This window comes from Saccostrea cucullata, unplaced genomic scaffold, assembly GCF_032062105.1.
Source record: "Saccostrea cucullata isolate Sc308-1 unplaced genomic scaffold, CSIRO_AGI_Scuc_v1 ctg732, whole genome shotgun sequence".
Classification (NCBI taxonomy): Eukaryota; Metazoa; Mollusca; class Bivalvia; order Ostreida; family Ostreidae; genus Saccostrea; species Saccostrea cuccullata.
Window position 1 is genome coordinate 104,196 of NW_026924338.1, and position 22,625 is coordinate 126,820.

At 33.2% G+C, this 22,625-nt stretch overlaps 1 protein-coding gene across 1 annotated transcript in view; it reads left to right on the forward strand.

The window, feature by feature from the left end:
- LOC134266238 (uncharacterized) overlaps nucleotides 1–20,188 on the forward strand; it is a 35,049-nt gene extending 14,861 nt beyond the window's left edge. Inside the window, exons 9-11 of the mRNA XM_062748461.1 lie at nucleotides 9,856–10,056; nucleotides 14,162–14,327; nucleotides 18,995–20,188. Of these exons, the coding sequence (XP_062604445.1) occupies nucleotides 9,856–10,056; nucleotides 14,162–14,327; nucleotides 18,995–19,629 (1,002 nt within the window). The 3' untranslated portion in view covers nucleotides 19,630–20,188. The remainder of the gene's footprint in view (nucleotides 1–9,855; nucleotides 10,057–14,161; nucleotides 14,328–18,994) is intronic.
- The last annotated feature ends 2,437 nt before the right edge of the window (nucleotides 20,189–22,625 follow it).

Sequence of the window (22,625 nt, forward strand, 5' to 3'; positions counted from 1 at the left end):
CAATTGATCCAACACTTCTATTGTACTCTAGCAGACAGAAAGCTATTTCACAACTCCCCCCTTTGCTATGGTTTCCCACCACGTGTTACAAACAGTTTCTTTGGGAACAACATCAAATATAGTGAAGTTGTAAGTAGCAAGTTTTCTGCTGTACTACAGTTCATTTATTTGAGCCTTGGGGGTAACAAGTAAATTCTGCAAATCAAAGTTTATTGTTTTGATCTTTTCACTCTCTGTTGCTCTTTGTTTATCTTCTTGTTCCTTTTTTTTCATTCTTGCTTCCTGCTTTCGTTGCTGATGCTTTTCAAATTCATGCTTATTTTCCTGTTTTTCTTTTTCTGACATTTTCCCATATGCATCACAAAATGAACAGATATCCACTTAGGGTTTGTGGAACCCTAAGTTGAATTCGGTAGCAAAAATTTTATCATACAGACAGAACTATTGTGCCTCCTTGTGATCAGCTTCACATTTTTCGACGTACAGACGTATACATTTTTCTAATGGAGAGAGAACTCTCCAAATATTCTCGCTGAGTTGATTTTCTACAAAAGTGCGATTCTGCTTTTGGAAATGAACGAATATGCTCCATGATAAGCTGTTTGTCTTCATCTGAAATTTTATTTTTTGGAAAATTTCCCTCTGTTGTCTGCGGAAGTGAAGGGGTTCTCTTTGTTCTTTAAGGACAGATGATACAAACAATTTTTTTCTCTAGAAAAGATTTAGTATCATGTCACAAGTTAAGAAAAGTGGATGTTTCTTAGAATTTTTTCTCCAAAGCGTTGGAATAAGAAAAAAAAAACTTTAGTAATATTTCAATGAAAATACAAATAAAGACAAATCATCACATCCAGTAAAGGTTTACAACTGAAAAAAATTTCGGAATATGTTACCAAGGTGCTAAAAGTGTAACTTAAACTTATGAAAAATATACCAAACCAGGTGAATTTTATTAGGAAAAGCTAAATGGTAAACATCAGCCTATGTGATATTGCCTACATTTTGTAATTTTGTTCTTCCTTTTAAAATTCACCTGGCTTGGTATATTTTTCTAAAGTTCATATTACACTTTTAGCGCCAGGATATCATATTCTGAAATTTATTTTCACCTGTTAACCTTTACTGAATGTGATTTGTCTATATTTGTTTTTTTTATTGAAATATTTCTAATATTTTCGAAGTCTATTTCAGTTTCCGGTTCTTCGGGAAAAAAAGTCTTAGAACCATCCATTTTTCTAAACTTGTGACATGATATTAAATCTTTTTCATTGAAAAAAAAATGTTTCTTTCATCTGAAATTAATGCGTAGGTTACAGTTTTTTCACCAATATCTAGTGTTCCTAAAAATGTCTTTTTGCACACCTCCACCTTTCATTCATCAATAGGCAAATAGTAGTGAATTGTGTGTTTTCTTCTTGTCTCGATCTTCTTCTGGATTCTTTGTCTTTCTTCACTTTTCAATCATTATTGCATTGGATCTTATGAAATCTCTTTGGCGATCGTATGATAGGCTCCAGTAATTTTGAAATATTTCTGACATTTTGCTATTTATACCTGCACTTTCTAAAGAAAGTTCGGGTATATTGTTGTTACTCATGTCCGTCCGTCCATCCGTCCGTCTGTCAAACTTTTCTTCCCTGAACTCCTCCTACATTTGATATAGTAGCCTTATCATTTTTGGGGAGATGGTTGATGGTGTCATGTAGATGTGCAGTAAGGTATCGGAATTTTGATTTTGCCTCGGGGGGTCAAATGGGGGTCGAAAAATGACGTTTTTTTTTTTGCAAAAAGCCCCGTCTTCCTTGAACTCCTCCTACATTTTACAGAGTAGCCTAATCATCTTTAGGGAGATGGTAGGTGGTGTCATGTAGATGTGCAGTAAGGTTTCGGAATTTTGATTTTGCCTCGGGGGGTCAAATGGGGGTCGAAAAATGACGATTTTTATGCAAAAAGCCCCGTTTTCCCTGAACTCCTCCTACATTTTACATAGTAGCCTAATCATGTTTTGGGAGATGATTGGTGGTGTCATGTAGATGTGCAGTAAGGTTTCGGAATTTTGATTTTGCCCCGGTGGGTCAAATGGGGGTCGAAAAATGACGTTTTTAATGCCAAAAGGTCCGTCTTCCCTGAACTCCTCATACATGTACATTTTACAAATCAGCCTAATCGTCTTTCAGGAGAATTAAATATTTTGAAAATTAGGTAAAATCAAGGGATCAAAAATCATCGCATGCTGGGAAATATCTTGAATTTTTAAGAGTAATTAATGTACATGTCATATGTGAAAGTCACATCTCTTCTTAATCAAAAGCTATAAGCAAACGCTACATTTTTGAAAAGTAGGTTAAGCTTCAAGGTCAAGGTCACAGAGTCAAAAGTCATGATTTATTTGGAAAGGTCTTATCACAGGTAATAATATACATGCATGTATAAAATGAATGCCCTAACTTTTCTCTTTCAATTTGATGAATTAAAAACATGCAACTTTTTTGCAAGTAGGTCAAACTTCAAGGTTAAGGTTAAAAAAAATCATGCCATTGTCACAGGTAAATACAAACACATATGTTAAATATGAATGCCTTGTCTCTTCTTATTCAATAGATATGACCGTGATGACCAAGGTTAAATTTATTGAGACAGATGGACAGACTACTAACATACAAATGTACATATTTCTATGTGAATTAATTGGTTAAAATTGGCCCAGTGGTTCTAGAGAAGAAGTTAAAAATGTAAAAACTTTCCAGAGAAACAGATGGACAAAAGACGTGATGTGATAAGGAAATAAGAAAAACTCAAATGAGTATTTTGAAAGGGTTACCATGGTTACAGTATTTGAAAAAGTTTTTTATGCAATTTTTTGAGAAGCTGAAAGTGTATGACATGTATCCATTGTTAAAAAAAATGAACATTCAAGAAAACAGTATGATTGAATATACACTTTAGTTAATCAGCGTGTTATGAGTAGCAAAATAAAGCTAGTTAACTTTTATAGCTCATCCAACCACAGATCTTAGTCAATTTTAAGATGCACAACCTTTTCAACTCTTATTATAATTATTTTTAGAATATTTATATCATCATTTCTGATTCAAGGCAGAACAAGAGATATGACCAACATGTTCATGTTTTATATTTTTTAGTAATTTGTTTATTGTTAAAACATCTCTCTCGGGAATACACATGTGAAATAAGAAATCCCTTGTACTTCCTGTTCAAAAGTTAATAGCCAAGGTTATTTTTTTTTTAAAGGAGTCAAACTCTATGGTCAAGGTCAAATATATTTATACATGTTGAAAGTTCACAAAGAATACACATATAAAGCATGAAAGCTCTAGCACCTATTGATCAAAACTTAGGCCAAGTTTAAAGTTTGGTATTTTTCTTGTAAAAATGGGTAAAAATCCAAAGTCAAGAGATCAAGATGTCAAAATTCGTGGTACCCAAATAAAAGGTCTTGTCACAAGGAATTAACCTATGAAATGTGGAAGCCATGTGTCTAGCCCATCCCACTTAAAACTTATGGGCAAGGTTAAAATTTCTGCAGACAAACAGACATACATTATATTTATACAAGAAATAAAATATGTATATATAGTCAAATCAAAAAAAATCTACTATTTTTATGTCACAAGATTAATCGTAATTTCAGAGACAGGGAGTGGCTAGGGAGATTGTAACCCCCCCCCCCCCCTACACACACACCTATGGAATTTGCATTGTTATTTGAATAAGAGTAGACTGTATACTGAAGCAAATATAAAATGACTTTGGAAAACATTGACCCCACGACCCCACTATCATTGTTTTTATTTTGTTGATATGTGTTCATTTTCTTTCTTTGCTTGTCAGGAAATTCCGGCGCTTGTATTTTTTTTTTTTGACTGAGGTTTGAACGAGTACCTCCCTAAAAGAAATCTGGATTTATTCCAGTAGCTAAATGTCACATCGACAACGGGAGATAACTTCACAAAGTAAAATTCGACTACTGTGGCATGCAATTATCTTTGTCCCTTTTTGAACTTTAACCTAATCATTTGCGGTTTATTTTACTCCAATTTATACTTAAACTTGTACTTACCAACTGTCACAGGTCGTCAACTTCATGAGATATAATCCAATTAAATCACAAAATGAATTATTTCAATACACACCAAACTGTACCGTTTGCTTATAATCCCTTATCAGATGAAGTGGGAATCGGCCGAGGTGTGCCGAGTGATGCTTATTCTAAAAATACTACCTTGATAATGGGTGACCCAACCCAATGTGATGTAGAAGTTTTCTAAAAGGTGTTTACATGTAAACAAGTATAGTACAAGAACATATTTTAAATTAATTTATAATGAACGATGTTTTAACTACTTCTCCACCTAGCCTATTTCAAAAAAAAACGTACGTGCCGTGTGTTTGTGGTATCGGGGAGGGGGGTATTAGTAAATTTAAAAAGCTCCTATTGGAGTTTTATGAATAGACTTACTTTTACATTCGACAGCTGACTTTTACATCTTAGTAATTTGAGTTTGTATCTGTATAAATTGTAGAAGTCAGTCGTCAATTGTAAAAGTAAGTCTCTTCATAAAACTCCATTATGAGCAAAACATTTATCAAAATCTAATTTACATCTTCAATTAAATTCTGTTTTTTCAGACTGGTAATGAATTTAGCATAAAAAATACATATAAGAGGCTCTAAGTCATAGGTTACATGGTCACCGGATCTGGGCATTTTTATACTCAATTTGATGAATACATTTTCTGTGTAAATTATAGAAATATTTTGACTTTTTCCTTGGAAAGCTCAATATGTTAGAGGTGTGTATTTAGAGGCAGACACCTTAGTGCGGGTATTACTGTCTCATGACAGCATCTAGCTGTTATTTTGTTTACGCATTTGTACTTGCATTTACACGTTAATTCCCTTGATTTTCTCGCAGGAATTTCAAAGCCTCTATTGTTTTTATATGTTTTTCCTTTGTTTCGTAGATGTTTGGATCTGTTTCGTTTCCATGCAGATGGGTTTCTTTGTTTTTTGTCTTGATTTTATCTGAATCGACACACTAGAGGAGGCTTTATTTATACTGTTATTGTTGTTGTCTTCAAGTTTATTTCTGTCTGCCTCAATACCGCTCTTCTTCTTTCTAGATTTAAGTTTCCACTTCCTTTCCGTCGAAGAACTAGAACTGTCAGAAGACAAATCAGAATCAATTCATTTTCTTTTACTTCTCTTTGGAGGGACATACTCATCAGATGACTCATCGAGTTTATCAGAGCTGCTGTCATCAGATTTTCTCAAATCTAATTCATTGGTTTCTGCATTGATAGATGTGAGCTCTACTATTACTTCATCACATGGAATGTCACCAAGGACACTAAGTATTTGGTCTAGTTGATCGACTGATAACGAAGTATTCAAGCTTTCTATAGAGACAGTACCATCTTTTGTTAAAGCAATATCTTGTGTCTTATCTACTGTCACTGCGTTCTCTTGTGTCTTATCTACTGCCACTATGTTCTCTTGTGTCCTCTTTACTGCCACTATGTTCTCTTGTGTCTTGTCTGCTGCCACTGTTTTCTATTGTGTCTTGTATGCTGCCACTGTGTTCTATTTTGTCTTGTCTGCTGCCACTGTATTCTCTTGTGTACTCTCTACTGCCACTATTTTCTCTTGTGTCCTCTCAACTGCCACTATTTTCTTTTGTGTCTTGTCTGCTGCCACTATGTTCTATTGTGTCCTCTTTACTACCAATGTGTCATCTTGTGTCCCAACAACTGCAACTGTGTTGCCTTGAGTCCTGCTGTATATCCGCCATTACAGGAACTGAATCCTAGCGGAAGTGATGTACATTATACCCTTCCTTTCTTATCTCTCTGCACCCTTTTCTTGTTTTTTTTTGCATTGTAGATTTGTTTGTTGTTCATTACGTGTATACAAATTTGTTTTTTCTTTGTTTATGTTAGAGAGGACATTCTAAGTTGGAATAACTTGTGTCTGATCCCATTAATTATGTTTCAATAAAATGTGTTTAAATCAAGTGCTGTACATTGTAGGACACGAACTAGACTGTTCATAAGCAGAGGTCCTGACATCAAAACGGCGTTAATGAGATTCCCTTGTAGTTAGCTGAGAAATCGAAAACCACTCCAACTTGGTACCGTTTCCATGGATGGTACACTCCGAATAATGGTAGATACCAGCATTCCTATTCTGCATCCAGTGTTCTGCATCCACTTCTGCATGTCCATTCTGTAGCAGCTTTGTCATGAAAGTGCAAAAATGGTCCCGTTTCACGGGATCTCGTTGGAGATTCTTCTGTAAGATTCGTGCACGTCTCAGCACTTCCTCTCTATAATACGGTAAAGCGGAAAGTGACTCCTTAAAGGGTAATGGTGCTTCCAAATAACCATCTGGTGTCTTCTTAAACTCCTTATCCATGATTTCCATAAACTGTCAGTCCTCGACAGAGACAGAGTATCCCTGTTTTTCATCATCAATTGTCCGAACAAATACATCCTGTCAAATTCTGTCACCTTTTCCAGTATTTATTGAAACAGCTAAGTGATTATCACATGGGTCTAATGCAGATGGTCGTCCACTACTCAGGATTGCAGTTTTGTTGACGCTAGCTACAGTCGATGGTGTATGCGTTTCTCCTAGACAAACGTTACCAATCACTATCCAACCAAGTGGTAACCGCTGGGCAAATGGAGAAGTCCTTAGCCCTGTCCTCTGTTCCAAAATACGGTGTTCTTCTGGTAAGTCTCTTCGAATAAGAAGTAAAATCTTTGGCTTCTCATCAAGTGGAGGGATCTGAATACCTTTCAAGTGTTCAAAATGTGTGATCACATCTGGTGTTGGTATCTCTTGGCGATCATTTGGAATGTTATTGTATTCGATAACCGGTAGAAGACCAATTCTAAATGTCCCATCTAGTGATTCTATAGTGAGTCCATATATTTGTCTTCCTGTCACGGATGAGCACCCAGCACATGTTGACAGGTTTATTGTACAGATTCTGTCTTTGTTTTACACAGAGCATCAAAAAGCTTCCAACGGGTAGTGTCCTATTGCTCTGATCATCGGTAGGATCGTAAGTATGGTAATAGTTCTGAGTGGTGTCAAAAGAGTATTTATGCACAAGTAACCCCTTCCCGCAGGATTTACCAGAAAATCCTTCCGTACACAAAGAGGTTTGTGTCTCCCTGCCATGGATCTCGGCTGCTTCACTGACCTGAGGTTCAGGATTGCCTTGAGTTCTATGGGCAACACCAACATGCAGTGCTGTGGTATGTTTATCACTCGAGCATACTCTACACTTAACCGGTACATTACAGTCCCTTGCACGGTGATTTGTAGACTCACAACACTTGAAACACAAATTGCGGTCTCGCAAGAACTTCTTTCTTTCTGCCATAGAGAGCTTTAGAAATCCTTTACAGTCCTGTAAGCTATGGTCTGCATTATGAATTGGGTTCTTTGATTCCACAGACTGGATAGAGTCTCTCACAGTTGTTTTCCTATTATTTACACTGAGTCCCCTGTTTTCTGAATTCACTGAACTCTCTAAAGGGAAGAAAAGCCGCCTTGTGTCTGTTTTTATATTTCACGGCCCTGTCTCTCCATTTGGACTGCAAAGATGGCGGTAACTTTGCGACAATAGTCGTTAATGTACCAGAGGAAGTGTTAAAGAATGATAACAAGTCTCTGAGCTGTGGGTCTTACAATGCTGACTCAATCTCAAAGAGAATATTCGAGAGAACGTAAAGTTTCTCCTTTTCTCTTACACCGATTTTAGCACAGTTTTCAAGTTTCCGCTTAAGTGCAGCATCTATCACTTGTGGGCTGCCAAACCGGTCATTTAGTCGAGTCCATATTCGAACAAATCTTCTCTGGTGATCTGTTGAATTCGATGATCTAACGCTTTTCGCTTGACCTAGGACCCAAGTATTTCACAAGCAAGTCCTGTTCTTCTGATGCGCTAATGTGGAGCTCCTTCATCACTGATTTCAAACTGTGTTTCCAGGCTAAGTAGTTTTCAGGTCGGTCATCAAATTTAGAGAGTCTTGTAAGAACAAGATCATTTTTATGAAGGAATTTCACAAAGTCCGAACCCTGAATTACAGGACGAGCTCCTATATGCGGCATTAGATCTACTTCAGGAGGAAGCAGATTTCTATCAAATGCCGACGTAGGTTCTGGAGAATAATCCCATGAATAAACGGTGTCTTTCCATCCTTGTTCTGGTAGACAAGGTGCTTTCCGATTGTCGATATGTCTGTTATCGTGTGCGTTAGCTTGTAAAGGTATGTAGTTTGACAAAGCAACTTTTGGTCGATCTGGAAACAGTTCTCTCGAAGATGGGTCTGTTAGCTACCAATGGCTTTACAGGGTGATAAGTTAGTTCATCTCTAATGCTCCATGTGTCTAGGAACGAATGCTGGTGTCTCAGCTGATAAATAAACTGACTGAATATTCTCCTTTTCAGCATTACAGATGGCGGCTTGTATTCAATCAAACACCACGAACTAACATCTGTTCAATCCTCTTAACTAGTGCTGTCCTTAGCATACATTTCTTTAACTGCACTTATTTCTGTTAAAGGTTCAAGGTCCATCTTGATTAACTGCTGTTTGTAGATGATCTCAGCTTGTGCTTTTTTCAATGCAGTTTAATCATCTGCGTACTTTATATGGATTTTGGCGAGTTCTGCGCTTACGGAGACGTCCGAAATGATGCATAAGCTCCGAACAAAGTCTTTTATTTATATCGAAAGACTGCAATGCATATGTAGAACATTTGTTTTTGTAATGAGTTTTCGGTAAAAATTGTATTTTCCTTGCTGAGAGCATCGTGGCAACGAACCCGATGTACTATTTTTACTTTGTGTTTAACTTGCTTACAGTAAAAGAGAAAACGTCCGAATAAGGTATTTTTCAAATAAATTCAGCTGTAATTTTTAAGTTTTGTACTTCAGTAGAAAGTTTTCAGTAGACCTTAACAAGTTAGAGTTATTTGCCGTTGGTCACCATATTTGGGATCAACATGCTCATATTCCTTCATAATTCAACCAAGTTAACTCTTTATACCGGCAATTGCGGGCTGGGAAGCATTGTTTTTTTTTTTGAAAAATATACATTTGTTAGAACATCCTTTATTTCATAATTTTTATTCCATAAAGATTTCCCCCCAAATATTTCTGCTAAACCCTCTTATATTAGTATAAAGTAAGACTAACAACAAACAAAATGCATGGATTACATTAGAATGAGAATAGCTAATCTTCTAATCTGGTATTTGCGACCATTAATGCTGATTTACATGTAACGGTGGCAAACATCTGTTTTACCGGCCCGCTTACGCGAAGTGATGATCTAACAATTAACGTATAATGTGCATATCCCTACGATTAAAGCATTGAAATTTTTCATGCTTATTATCTTTAATGCCATTACCTGATTTATTTAAAATCACACGTAACTGGGATATCACTAGAGTGTTCAAGATTGAATTCAGGGATGGTTAGAGGTGTGAGAATTTGAAGAGCATGGAACCGGTATATACATTCTGATTATAATCTTTTTTATAAGAAATACTTACACTTTGAATGATTTCTGTACTCAAGCATTAAAACGTGTCTTCTTATTTCACTGAACCTGAAAGGAATCTGGTATAACTGATTTTATTTCCTTGAAGATGCTAATATCTAGTAAAAAAGATATTTAAAATAAAAAAAATTAAAATTAATGTGATACTTATAAAAAAAAAGTAAGTGCTGTCCTGCCCTCTAGATCTCGAACACAAGAGAAAAGAAATTGGAACGAGAAATGAATAAACTAAAATATATCTTTTCTACAGGGAGATACGGATTCAGAAAATTATAAAGAAGCCATTAGACATATTCTCAAACGACTGCATAATGCATTAAATACTTGCAAAAAGCTCTCAAGTGACATGCGATCCCGGTTGCATTTTGTGTTTGTTGTTCCAACGTATTGGAGTGAGGAAGCTAAGACCCGTTTAAGAGATGAAATCTTGAACAGAGAAAAAGAGGAAAAGGTGAGATTCTACAAACAAAATAGTTCAAAAAATAGTTAGGAAATAAGTATGGGTTCAGAAAAGGGATAAGCAAAGTCTGTTACCTATGTTTATTCAGCATTACAAAAGCATTGTTTTTTTTTTTTTCAATTAAGTAAGTATGACACTTTGAAAGTATGAATAATATGGAAAAAGGACTGACTATTATTCAATATATATTTTGCATTCAACATATAACTTTAAAAAATAAATGAACATATATTAAATACAGCACTTAGATCTGTGCCTTATGATCTGTAATACATTAAAAACGGTGTGATGTTTTAGAAGGCAACGTATTTCAATTATTTTTCAGATTTATATACATTTTTTTTTTCAAAACATAAAGTATATCGGATAACTAATAAAGATAACTCTATACTTTTTTGGAAAAATGTGTTTGTTTTTAAGACTACACTTTCTTAGGAAGGTTAGGGTAAATTATTGTACTCTTGTCACACTTTCCTTTTTAACAAACTACTATTTTGAAAGATTGATGATGGTGCTTAAAATTGATTAAAAAAATAGACATTAAAATGAAATTGCTCTCTAACCTCTACAAAAGATTCAATGTCAAAGCTCAAGGCTGTTGAAAAGAAGGAGATTAGACAATGTTTTTTTTCCATTGAAATCGGACTTCCAAGTATCATCATATTTTGAAATAGTGTTCGATATGATCAAATGTCTCATATCTTTTCTTATGTTTCAGACAAATAAATGAAACATAAATAATTACATTGATAAGATATATGTTTCAGTTGTAAATAGCTTTGAAATGGATGAAAAAATAAGCATTTCTGTTATTTTTTTGATTATATACATATGGGGAATATATTGTTTTCAGCATCCTCTCTGCAACCGTTCAACCAATTTTAACTAGTATTGATATAAAGCATATATGGGAGAAGAGGACAAATAGTGAATTTCATGATTCTTGACCCCATGAGGTGGGACTGTCGTTACAAAAGCGACTAAAATTAATGCAATCTTTACTCCCGGACATCAAGCATTGCATGATTGTAATGAGATTTGAGTCCTTTACAAAGATTCTGAAGTTCATGGCCCCAGGGTCAAGAATTATTGAGCTAGGGCGGGGCTATATCGATTACATAGTGAAAAAGTCACAAATAACATCATTTTTTTCTATTAATACCAGAACTGCGAAAGTGTCTCAATATGTCGCTTATAATTAAAGGTTTATAAAGTTATTCAACAAAAACAAAAAAAAAAAAGTTTTGTTATTCTGCATGGTGATTATTTGCAATTTGTCTTCATTTAAATGATGTTATTTGTGACTTGTGGGCACCGTCACTACGGCCTGCCTTTTTTTTTCACAGATTAAGGTTTGCCATTCCCGGATTAGTATTCAAGGCGAGATTGTGTTTATAAGTAGATTAGTTTTTTTAGAAAGTTCGCAGGTAGGTTAAGGTTACAACCAAATATTCTACTTGCCTATATGATATGACGTCATAGCTATATGACGTGAAGTTTAGAGATAACAATTTCTTATAATCGATAAGTAAGATTGATTTGAGGTCGTAAAAATTAATCAAAATATGCAGAGGCATAATACAAACAGAATTTTGTCGTTTCTGGGTCTCTGTAGTTATCACCGGGGTTAAATACCAAACCCGTGACGTCATAACTGTTGATCATGCAGTAGCAGAGTGAAAGTGAAACGTAACGAGAATTCATGTAAACAAACACAAGAAATCGGAGTTTAAAAGCATTTAGAATTAATATCATGTGTGCTTTATGTGGGAATAAAGCTTATGAATAAGGTATGGTAATATACTTCAACAATGTCTTCGTAAAATTAAAGCAGGGAAGGTGTATACTTGCCGATTAGCCATTCCTCTGTCGTTCGTAACAAATAAGATGCAAAAGTTCAACACTACGCCGCATACTTTGAAACTTAATTTTTGTTTCTATCTAAAGTTCTTATTCTATTGTTTTTGGAAAGTGCTGCTAGAATCGTATGGTTTACGGGAATTAATGCATTTTTTTCGATGTTATGAACAAAATGTAAAAATTTTGGGAAGGTTCCGTCAGAAAGTGTTGAATAATTATTTCTGTGATAGGACAGTAGGATTCTAGCAGCACTTTTCATGGTACAGAGATGTTTTTACATAATTATTATTACAAATTGAAATTAATTATCCCCGGGGTAGTGTTGAACTTTTCACTTTTTCATTAAGGCATATTTTCTAATTATAGACGTCACGTGGTGACGTCGTGGTGAAGTGCTTCATGTAGTATAAGTCTCATTGAAGTCTATAGAATGCATAATTATAACAAAAGTTTTATGCTGGACTTTTCCGATTTATTAGTGTTACATAATTGTAAAAAAGTCTTAATTCGCCGAATTCTGGTCCATGTGCTGCATTAACATACCCGCGCTGTTTTAATGAAAAAATCTTTAAAAATATACGTAACAGATGGCATGCATTACTTGACTATACATCTCTACTTAGACCAAAACTGATAAAGCAAAGAAAATTATTTTGCCTTACAATACATCCTAAATATAAATGTTTAGATATTTTTGATAAGTTTTAGTGACAATAATAATTTTCTGGAACAAATAATCATCGTAGACGGACGTTTACATCTTTAGAATTCAGATCGGATGTGTACCGTTTTCAATGAGGTGATATTGGACTGGATACCCCACCCACCTTCCCAGCCTTGATTAATGTCAAATTTTATCAAAATTTATTTCCCATGACATATTTAATGTATTATTTATGGATAATTTGGTGGAAGTTCTTTTAGAGCTTAACAATGTTTTGTCTGATACATTCGTTTTAACAAAAATAATTTTTAGAAAACAATTTAATGTCTTATAAATGTCTTAATTAATTTCTGAAAAAGTCCTAATCGAGCTAAATACATCGAATGTATCAAGCAGAAGGGGAATATCTTGTCCAAATTAATGCATGAGTATGCGTGTTTTTATTTCTTAAAATAAAGGATTCATTTAATAAGTTAAAATATTATGGAAGACTGAAAAATTTGGATGTTCAATATATGTTGGCTCATTATGACGTCATGTTTTTCAATGTATTGCGTCATAAATTTACATGTAATGTCCCTTGATAAATTTTATGGAGAAAAGTTTATGTGGTTTTCATAACATTCAGATACAAATTTAAACAATCAATTTCTGTAAAAGTACAGATTAAAGTAGATAATAAAACTTGTAGATTCAAACTTAAACAATTATTTTCTTTAAGTGTTTAGATTTTATTATGGATGAAAAATCACACCTATCCAAAAACGAAATATTTTTAAATGTAATTTTTCGTAAAAACGGACGTGGCTGCACTATTGTACAGTAATCTGTTCTCTTTCATATTAGAAACCAAATCATACTTGTTTTTTTCTGCGAAGTCTCGCATACATACTCGATTGCGGCCACATCAATATTTAGACTTGATGAGGAGGAAAACGTCCAAAATAGGTGAATTCCGGTATATTAAATCGGTTTTGAACTTTATATACACAATAGGGCACGTGAGTGGAGGAAAATTGATACCAATTTCTCACAAAAGAGAACCTAACATGTAGCAATAAATTGACACAGTTCAAAATATTTTTTCGTGCGTTTAATTTTTGCCGATTTTACAGAGCCGCCTAGCTTGTTATACATAATGTACCCACTACATGAGAAAAATCTTGTCTCAAAGTGGGTGATTGTCCACGCCTTGTACGCCCTCTTTCCTTCCCTGTATACCTTGTACAGTAGTAGTGTGTGCAAATATAGTAAACAGTTGACAATATGTGAAGAAAAAATTAACACAAAGCAATTATAGTAGTGTAAGTACATGTCACAAAGTGTTGACATAATGTAATGGAAGGTTGACGCAGTGCAATAGTAGTGTTTTGATATAGTACAGTGACAGCTTTCCATTTTACTGTATGCTCTACCGATAAAGTAAGAGTAAGGGTAGAATTAGCGTTCTTTCTCAAAATGAAATTGATGATGTTAATATTTTTTTTTACCTTTTTTTATAAAACTCTCTCTCTCTCTCTCTCTCTCTCTCTCTCTCCATACATTGCTGACCTTTTCTTTATTTTACTTTAGCAACAAACCATTGACAGTCAACGCTTGTTCATTGAACCTAGCGAAGTTACATTATTGCCATTCATATATGAAGTTAAAGCAAGAGTGTTATGCCTTAATTTCAACGTAGAGAACTTAAACTTTAATCAAGGAAAAAACACTTATGTTGTTCTTCAAATTGGCTCAGGTAAGTGTTTATGCTTCTCACAATTCGTATAAATAATTAGGCATGATTGAAAGGTTCAATTCATTCACTCTTTCTGTATGGAAAACGTCCTCCAAAATGAACAAGTACATGTAGGATGTCCCTTATGAAACATTGATTCATATCTTCAACACTGCCTCATCTGTATCATATGTTATTTTTATAGACTAAAAAGATTCATTTATGTGTCTCCGAGATCACTTAATCTTTCCAATTGTTAAATGTCTCTATTCACGCAGTTATCTGCATTTACGGTTGGGTGAACAGATATCAGCGACTATGGGCAACGAAATGTGAAAGCCAAATTGTGCAAAAATAAAATAAATAATACAATAAAATGTTATAATAGTATCAACCAAATGGTTAATGGATACATTCGATACTGCATTACCATACTTTATACCATAATGCATCATGGTACATTTGCTCAAAATATCAAACATCAATACTGTAACAATACTAAACGATGTACGTTCTGTATTGTATGAATTATTTCTGACCCCTTGAAAATAATATGATTTATCTTCCAAATTATCAATATTGGCTCAGGCCCCAGGCTGAACTCTAGTTTAGAGACAATAGTAGAGTATTGTTCAATATAATTAATTGTTATAAAACTTGGCCTTAAATTCTGACTAAGACATTGGAAGTAGTGCACATGCTCAAAATTTTGGTTTTGAAACTTGCAAGTTAAAAACGCAACTAAAGCTTAAAGCTGAAGTAAACTGTTCTCCGAAAAATAAGATACTAGAGAGCATTCCGCTAAATGTCAGAGATAGAACCAGTTTCGGGTAAAGAATGTTAGGAATGAGTTACTAACAATGATGCATAAATTCATGATTGTATGAACCTAAAACGGGGTAGTAGAACCCCCTTTGAATTTGGCACTATCTAATAAACTACAGAAATTTAAGTCAATGTTATGGATTTGTGCCCCGACCCATAAAAAAGTCTAGTGTTCTTTTGGCTTTTGAAGGAACAAAAACGTACACTGTGGCACCGTGGGTACTTTTACAACTTTTTTCTAAACACAACAGTTGAAAAGGTTGGCTGAACAATGCCAGAACAAGTTTAATCAATTACATGTATTTGTAATGAATTTTGACTAAATTAAGTAACAAAGAAATTGAAACTAATTTTGCTTGTCTTTTTTTTTCTCGGCTAATTGCTTTTTTCTCTAACCCCATCCATTGCTTTTTTCTCTAACCCCATCCATCCTTCATTAAAAACGATGCCGTTTTTTCCTATTAAAACTTGGTGGTGTTTGCCTAGTACGTTTGGTGGGGTCTTAAACTGAAATACTTCTTAGCCTACTTCTAGAATCTTTGATCATTTTAGATTTCCATAACCCAACTCAATAATTAACATCAATAACTTACATTAAACAACATTATTTTAGACCAACTACGCAGCATTGTTAAGGCTTGAATAAGGGGGTGGGGCCTAATTACCACAGGCCTAATTACTACGGGAAAAGTTTACTGTGACGTCACACAAAAATATTACTGTTATGTATTTCTTATTTTACCTGAAAATAAAATAGTTTGCAACTTTTAAATGTATAAGCATATTAAACAACAATAAAACTTATCAATGCATTTAAAAATCTTGCTAGATAAATCCCATGTAGCTGGTTATAGACAAAGCACTGATCGCGATGAACTTGTAAACATGACGTCATTTTGGTAAAAATGACGTATTTCATGTGCTTTGAGAGACAGATTGAGGACTTTTTTAGCAATGAAAAATGCGTTTTATTATTAAACTGAATATTATTTATAGGTTTTAAATTGTCGATTAATACCAATGAATATCCTTTGTTTAGTGTGATTATAGATTACTTATCAAGAGAATGTATTTTATTGCAGCCCGGAGGACCGGGCTGCTCTATACATATAAGTTTAAGTGTTGGTGTATGTGGATTGGCGTGGGAGTAGTTATGCAGAATTAAAGAATTTCTAAATATTGAAAAGATTGTTAATCAGAATGTTCTTCCCGTTTACAAATTACGAGATACATACATGTAATTTATTTACTTCAAAAAGTGTATAGTTTTTCATATTTGATATATAAAGTTACTTATCATTAACTATCGAAACAACGACAGGTCCCTTTTTTAGAACATCGAATTTTACTTCTCGGATTAAACGTACTCTGCACAGTTCGTGATTTATATTCTAAAATTGAAATTTTATACAATTTTAAATACAAATATGATGCATGTGTCTAACTTCAATTTATACTTTATGCAGCCAACATTTACTTCAGGAATTGATCAAGTTTAAAATGGTATCGTTTTTAATTGATTTTTATCCGACTACAAGTTTTTAAAAAATATTTGCGACAATCGTCTCCATCAATTAGACGCATGCCTTCTTTACACATATTGAAGCGGTTTGTTGATCACGACTCATTTTCATTGTTTACTATATATATTTCCCGGCGACAATTACATGGCTACATCAATGTTTTCTTGTTAATTATGTCGTGTACATGTTACGTACATTTCACATCGAGATGCCTCATAAAATCGTACTTTCGCAAGGGCATACACTTAATAGATCTTAACCAATTTTTGAATATAGATAAATTATATTTTTCTTAACTTGAAAAATGCTCCTGCTTTCTTTAAATCGAAGGCGTGATTTTATAAGTACACACACTATTTAGTAAAAGTCAAACATATTTCGACATTGACTTATTTACCTGAAAATTTAACTATTTAACGCGAATTCTGTTCAAAGCAGCAGCACTTTCAGAAACTACAAAGTATGCAGAAACAATAAATAACTTGAATTTTTAATTTTAACTATGGTATGCCCTTGCAATATTGAAATTTGTTCCTGGCCTACATTCAGTACACGAAATATGCATTCATCACGTGACTGTCCATCGGTGGGACCAAACTTCATACAGTACAGAGTGGGTTATACTATGCTATTTCCATAAGTATTTGTGTTCTGTGATAATAAAACAGCTTGATTAAAATAAATTCAGTTTTAAAAAGGTTCCCCTTTTAAGCATGTCTATTTTCCATTGATTTCTCATAGTAGGCCTTAACAGTGCTGCGCAACCTCAAACTAACATTGCTACGCAGCATATTTAAGGCTGAAAAAGGGAAAAAAAGTACGGGAAAATTTTACTGTGACGTCACACAAAATATCAATTTTATGTACCGGTATTCCTCCTAATACCAGAAAATGAAATAATTTGCAACTTTAATCTGTATAAACAAAATAAACAACAATTAAACTTATCGATGCATTTTAAAAAAATGCTAATTAAATCACATACAACTGTTTATAAACAAATCACTGATCTTAATGAGCTTGTCAATCATGACGTCGTTTTGGTAAAATTGACGTATTTAATGTGCTGTGAGAGACAGATTGAGGATTTTTTCGTACAATGAAAAATGCGTTTTATTATAAAACAGAATATTATGTACAGGCTATGAATACGACATGTATCCTTTGTATAGTGCGATTATTCATAAACTATCTCGAGAATGTATTTAAATAATTTCATCTGTGTTTTTATGTTCAGGCTAGGTATATTTTACATCAAGGTGACTCATTAAATCGTTCTGTCGTAAGGGCATACACTAAATGAATCTTAACATTTTTTTTATTATATATAAATAGTGCGCTCCTTTCTGAAATTTAGAAGTTACTATATAGTAAAGCTCACCCAACCGAAAATGTCTTATTCCCGATATCACCTTTACATTGTGTTTAAGTTCGTAACTTATGGAATCACATCCCATCTCTGAAAATTCAAAGTGTTAATATTACATGCCCTGTTCACATATCTGTTTTTATTTAAGAAATTACTTTAAGTTAGCTTACCCTAATGCATCCACTTGAATTTTAAGGTACTGTATGATACACATTAAAATGAGGGCAATTGCAGCATTGTTAAAGCTTCATAAAAGAGGCTTTGCCTTACCTTTTAGGTGAAATGTTCACCATGGCCTAATGCAAAAATAACAATTCATTATAATACCAGAAAATAAATAATAGAGTAAACTAATAGTGAATCAAACACCTGTCTTTTTCGTTGGTACATGTATACCCCCTGCTATTTGGTTGCGATTTCAAACTTAAATTATAATATTAATTTACGTCAAGAGTTATGACTGCATTCATTTATGTCGGCAATAAGATCTCATACAACAAGATATAAAGCAGTCACTGATTCCACTGCACTTGTTGACATGTCGTAAATACTCAATGCATTTAATTGTTGTATCAAGTTATTTTTAGAGAGAAATGTATTTTATTATTGAAAAAAGTGTATTATTTACAGGTACCCGGTATGTAATAGACCATTTATGATGCCTCGTATATGCATCCATAGTTTATTGTCATTAATAATCAATGATTAGATGGATAAGAATGTTGGATAAATTCTGGGGAATTTTGTTCAGGGTTTTTATTGTCACAAAGTAAAAAATAAGACATTGACTGGTATTAAACATTATTATAAATGTGAATATCTTTCGTTTCATACATTCGATACGCTATTTTTCTTGAGAGTTAATAGATATTGATAATTATTTGATATACTGGAGGGGAAAAAATGTAAAACTTCATCATTAATTACACATGTATAACGATTTTTTATTCTTTTTGTTTTTTTTAATATAGCATGCAGCGAGTTAATGTTTCGAAAAGTTAAAAAGTATAGTGGATCAGAAAAAAACGTAAAAGATAAACGCCAGGAATGGAAGAAAACACCACAAGAAAGATTTACAGATTTACTTATTTCTTTATATGGAAATCCTGCAGTAGTTGACTGGAAACAAGATCACAGAAGGGAATATATTAAGATCTTGTATGAGTTTGACAAACTCCTCAAAAGTAGAAGTAAGTATAGCAAAGACAATGCAGCCTATACCTTAGACTTGCCGAAAAACTTGCCAAAGCCAATCAAGGAAACAAAAGATATTGATCTTAAAAACAATAAACTAATCATCACGCATGAATTCTTACGAAAATGTTTTAAGGAAATGAAAGATGAGATAAAAAAATGGATTACCTTAGAAGAAGGATCATTCAAGGATGTCAATTGTGTAGTTATGACTGGTACCTACTCAAACCTGGAAATGATTTGGGATGAAGCTGAAAAAGAGTGGTTTAAAGGCAAATCTATCACAATAATAGTACCAAAAAATGTTCAGGTTTTTGCAATGGGAGGAGCATATTACTTACAAAAGAAATTGTTTATGAACAGAACGGAACCTTCATGTAAATTTGAACCAGATGAGACAAGTGAAACATAAATCACTTTCTTGGCCTATTATTAGAAAATAAGGACGACGCTAAATTCATTTCAATGCCTTTTACATTTACGTACTTTATTTTGGCATAATACTGAAAGGTGGATATTAACATATGCTTATGAATAGTCCAACAAAAATGTTTATCAGATTTGTCGAACAATTTCAGTGTTGAACGTCAAAAGTCACAAATAATTAATTATTAACCCAAGTTACAATAGAAGAGCTTCAAGATTTTTTGTTTCTACTTGTATTTGCAAGACAGAGATACTTGAAGAGTATGTTTTGTAATAAGTACTTTTTGTATATAATAATTTTATAATTGATTATTCTTTTTCAGCTTTTGTGTTACTTTTATTATGTAAGCCAAAATTTATCATATAAAGTAATTGGTGGTACAGTGTGTATTAAATTTTTAGCGAATGGTGTAACAATACAGTCATAGAAATGAAATTCGGGGGACATGTAATTTGTTTGACCTGAAGGTGAAATGTTGCCCAAGGCCGCAATAACTATAATATGTATTCATTTGGTGTAAATAAATGTACAAGAAATATTTGAATTGGTATCTCGTTTTCTTTATATACATACAAATTATACACAATTGAAAATTACTCAAATCAGCTTTAAAACATTAAAAATATTCACTGAAAAAAAAAAACTTCGATAAGAAAAAGATATGCTCGGAAATATTCTAAATTTCATTTCATTTACTCTATGCTCAAACTCACAGGTCAAACTATATGCATTTTTGTTAAAAGATCAAATGCAAGTCATTCCCCTTGAACAAAAAATGAACGAATAATAACGGATAATATTCTTTAAGCAAAAGTATGTGGATCTATATTTCAATATATCAAAGATAACAAATGTATGGATTCATGAAACATGTATCCTTCCACGAAGAAGTATCCCATAATTTTTTTTTTGGTACTTTTTGACGTTTCTTACTGAAAATTGTATTTTTCCCATTGTTTGATACAAATTATTATGATTAAAGGCGGCCAAAATTTCAAGTGTCTTACACAGAATGTGCATATATAACTTAAATAGAAAATGTTAATTTCTTTGTAGCCGGAGAAATGATTTGAAAATGTGAATTTAAAATGTCTTCCAGGTTCAATGCGGATACATGAAACTGTCAAATATCATTGGAGCATGCCCACAGAATGAATCCTCGTAACACTGCAATCTCGCCCCTTTTTAAATGCCGAATTTTACCCCTTTTAAATAAGAACATTGACATTTTATAGCTAAAGTCTTCAAGTTTTGTCTGTATAGATACTAATAAAGGATTTTTTTTAGGAAAGAGACTTTCAATATATACATGATATCGGTTAAATAAAGTCGCATATTACACTGTAAAACTCTGCCATTACGGCTATATTATAGACCATTGTAGTACTATAGCATTTGAATGAGAAGGCGGGGCGTCTATCAAGCGTGCGAATTGTATAAATACATTAGCGTGTGTTCGAAGTATATTACGTTTTATGATGAAGTGACACCTAAAAGCCCCCTTTTAAATGCAAGAGACCGAACAAATATAAGCATTTTTTTTTTAATTTGTCAGGTTTAATTCCTTTTTTTCTGCTTAACTTTCGAGTTATATTTGAAATTATTCATTAGAAATTCGTCAAATTATTTAATATATATAAACGCACACAATGGCATTTGTGAATAGATCGTATACTACGTAATGAAGGATTCACTCTTTTTCATTCTTAAAACTTTATTTTTATAGAGATAATAATCAATCCATTAAAGCTTATAAATAATTAGCTTATTACATTCAAGTAAATGATTATTTCATATCATGTGCATATATGATTATGCAAAATTTAGTGCTACAACAAATACGGTTGAATTGTGATATAAAACCCCACTCTGTGTATGAAAAAAAAATTCGCAAGAAAGTTTAAGAAGAAAAGTAGAAAGTCAGTTTAACGTCAATATTATCGCTGCTGGATATAAAACACCATATCAGTGTTAGACAAGTGTACTTTGTACAGTCCAGACTGCATTGTTTAAAAAATTCTCGTCCTCTAGTGAGATGAACGATAACCCATTTAAAAAAACGCCCTTTTTCATTCGATTTTTTGTTACATACTAATATTTATATTTAAATCTTTCATTGTTGTTAGATTTTGTGCCGATGTAAAAGGTTATAACATTTGTAGTGTCGTCAGATAAAACCTGGTCTTTCCCTCTATTAAATTACATGTAGGGGTGCATTTTGTGCAGTGTGTTTCATCCAATATATACATCTTTCTAATGCCTCACACTTCAATTTCTCTTCACACTTCATTTTTTTTTCCTAAGGTTTCTTTAATTTGAATTACGGATTTGTAACAAACGGTTAATTTTCTAAAGATATGATAATTTGGTATTTTTTCAAATAACGATCGAAAATTTTTTTTATATGTTCCAAGAGTCAATGAACGTAACGCTGATGTGATGTACGTGTACATGTATACTTAGGAAGAAAGGCAATATTATAATATATATACCCTCAGTATTTTTTTTTTCAAATTCTGTATTAATGAGATAGTAAGTGCAAGCTTTCTGCTACAAGCTTCTAAAATATATTGATAAATACCGAAAAAACAAGATGTGTTTGTGAAACACTATGCGCCCGGCGGCAGCAAAGTTCGAAAAACGCTATTATTAGCATATAGGTCACAGTCAATGTCTCAAGGTCATTGACCTTAGTTTCATTTGAAAGACCTTGATTAGTGAAGTTTGTATACCAAATATGAAGTCTGTATCTCTCAGGGTTCAAAAGTAATGGTTAAAGTTCAAAAAAGCTATTTTTAGCATATAGGTCACAATAAAGGTCACAAGGTCATTGACCTTGGTGTCACTTGAAAGAGCTTAATTAGTGGAGTATTCAAACCAAATATAAAGTCTCTATCTCCTATGATTCAAAAGTTATGGTGAAAGTTAAAAAAAAAGCTATTTTTAGCATAAAGGTCGCAATCAAGGTCACAAGGTCATTG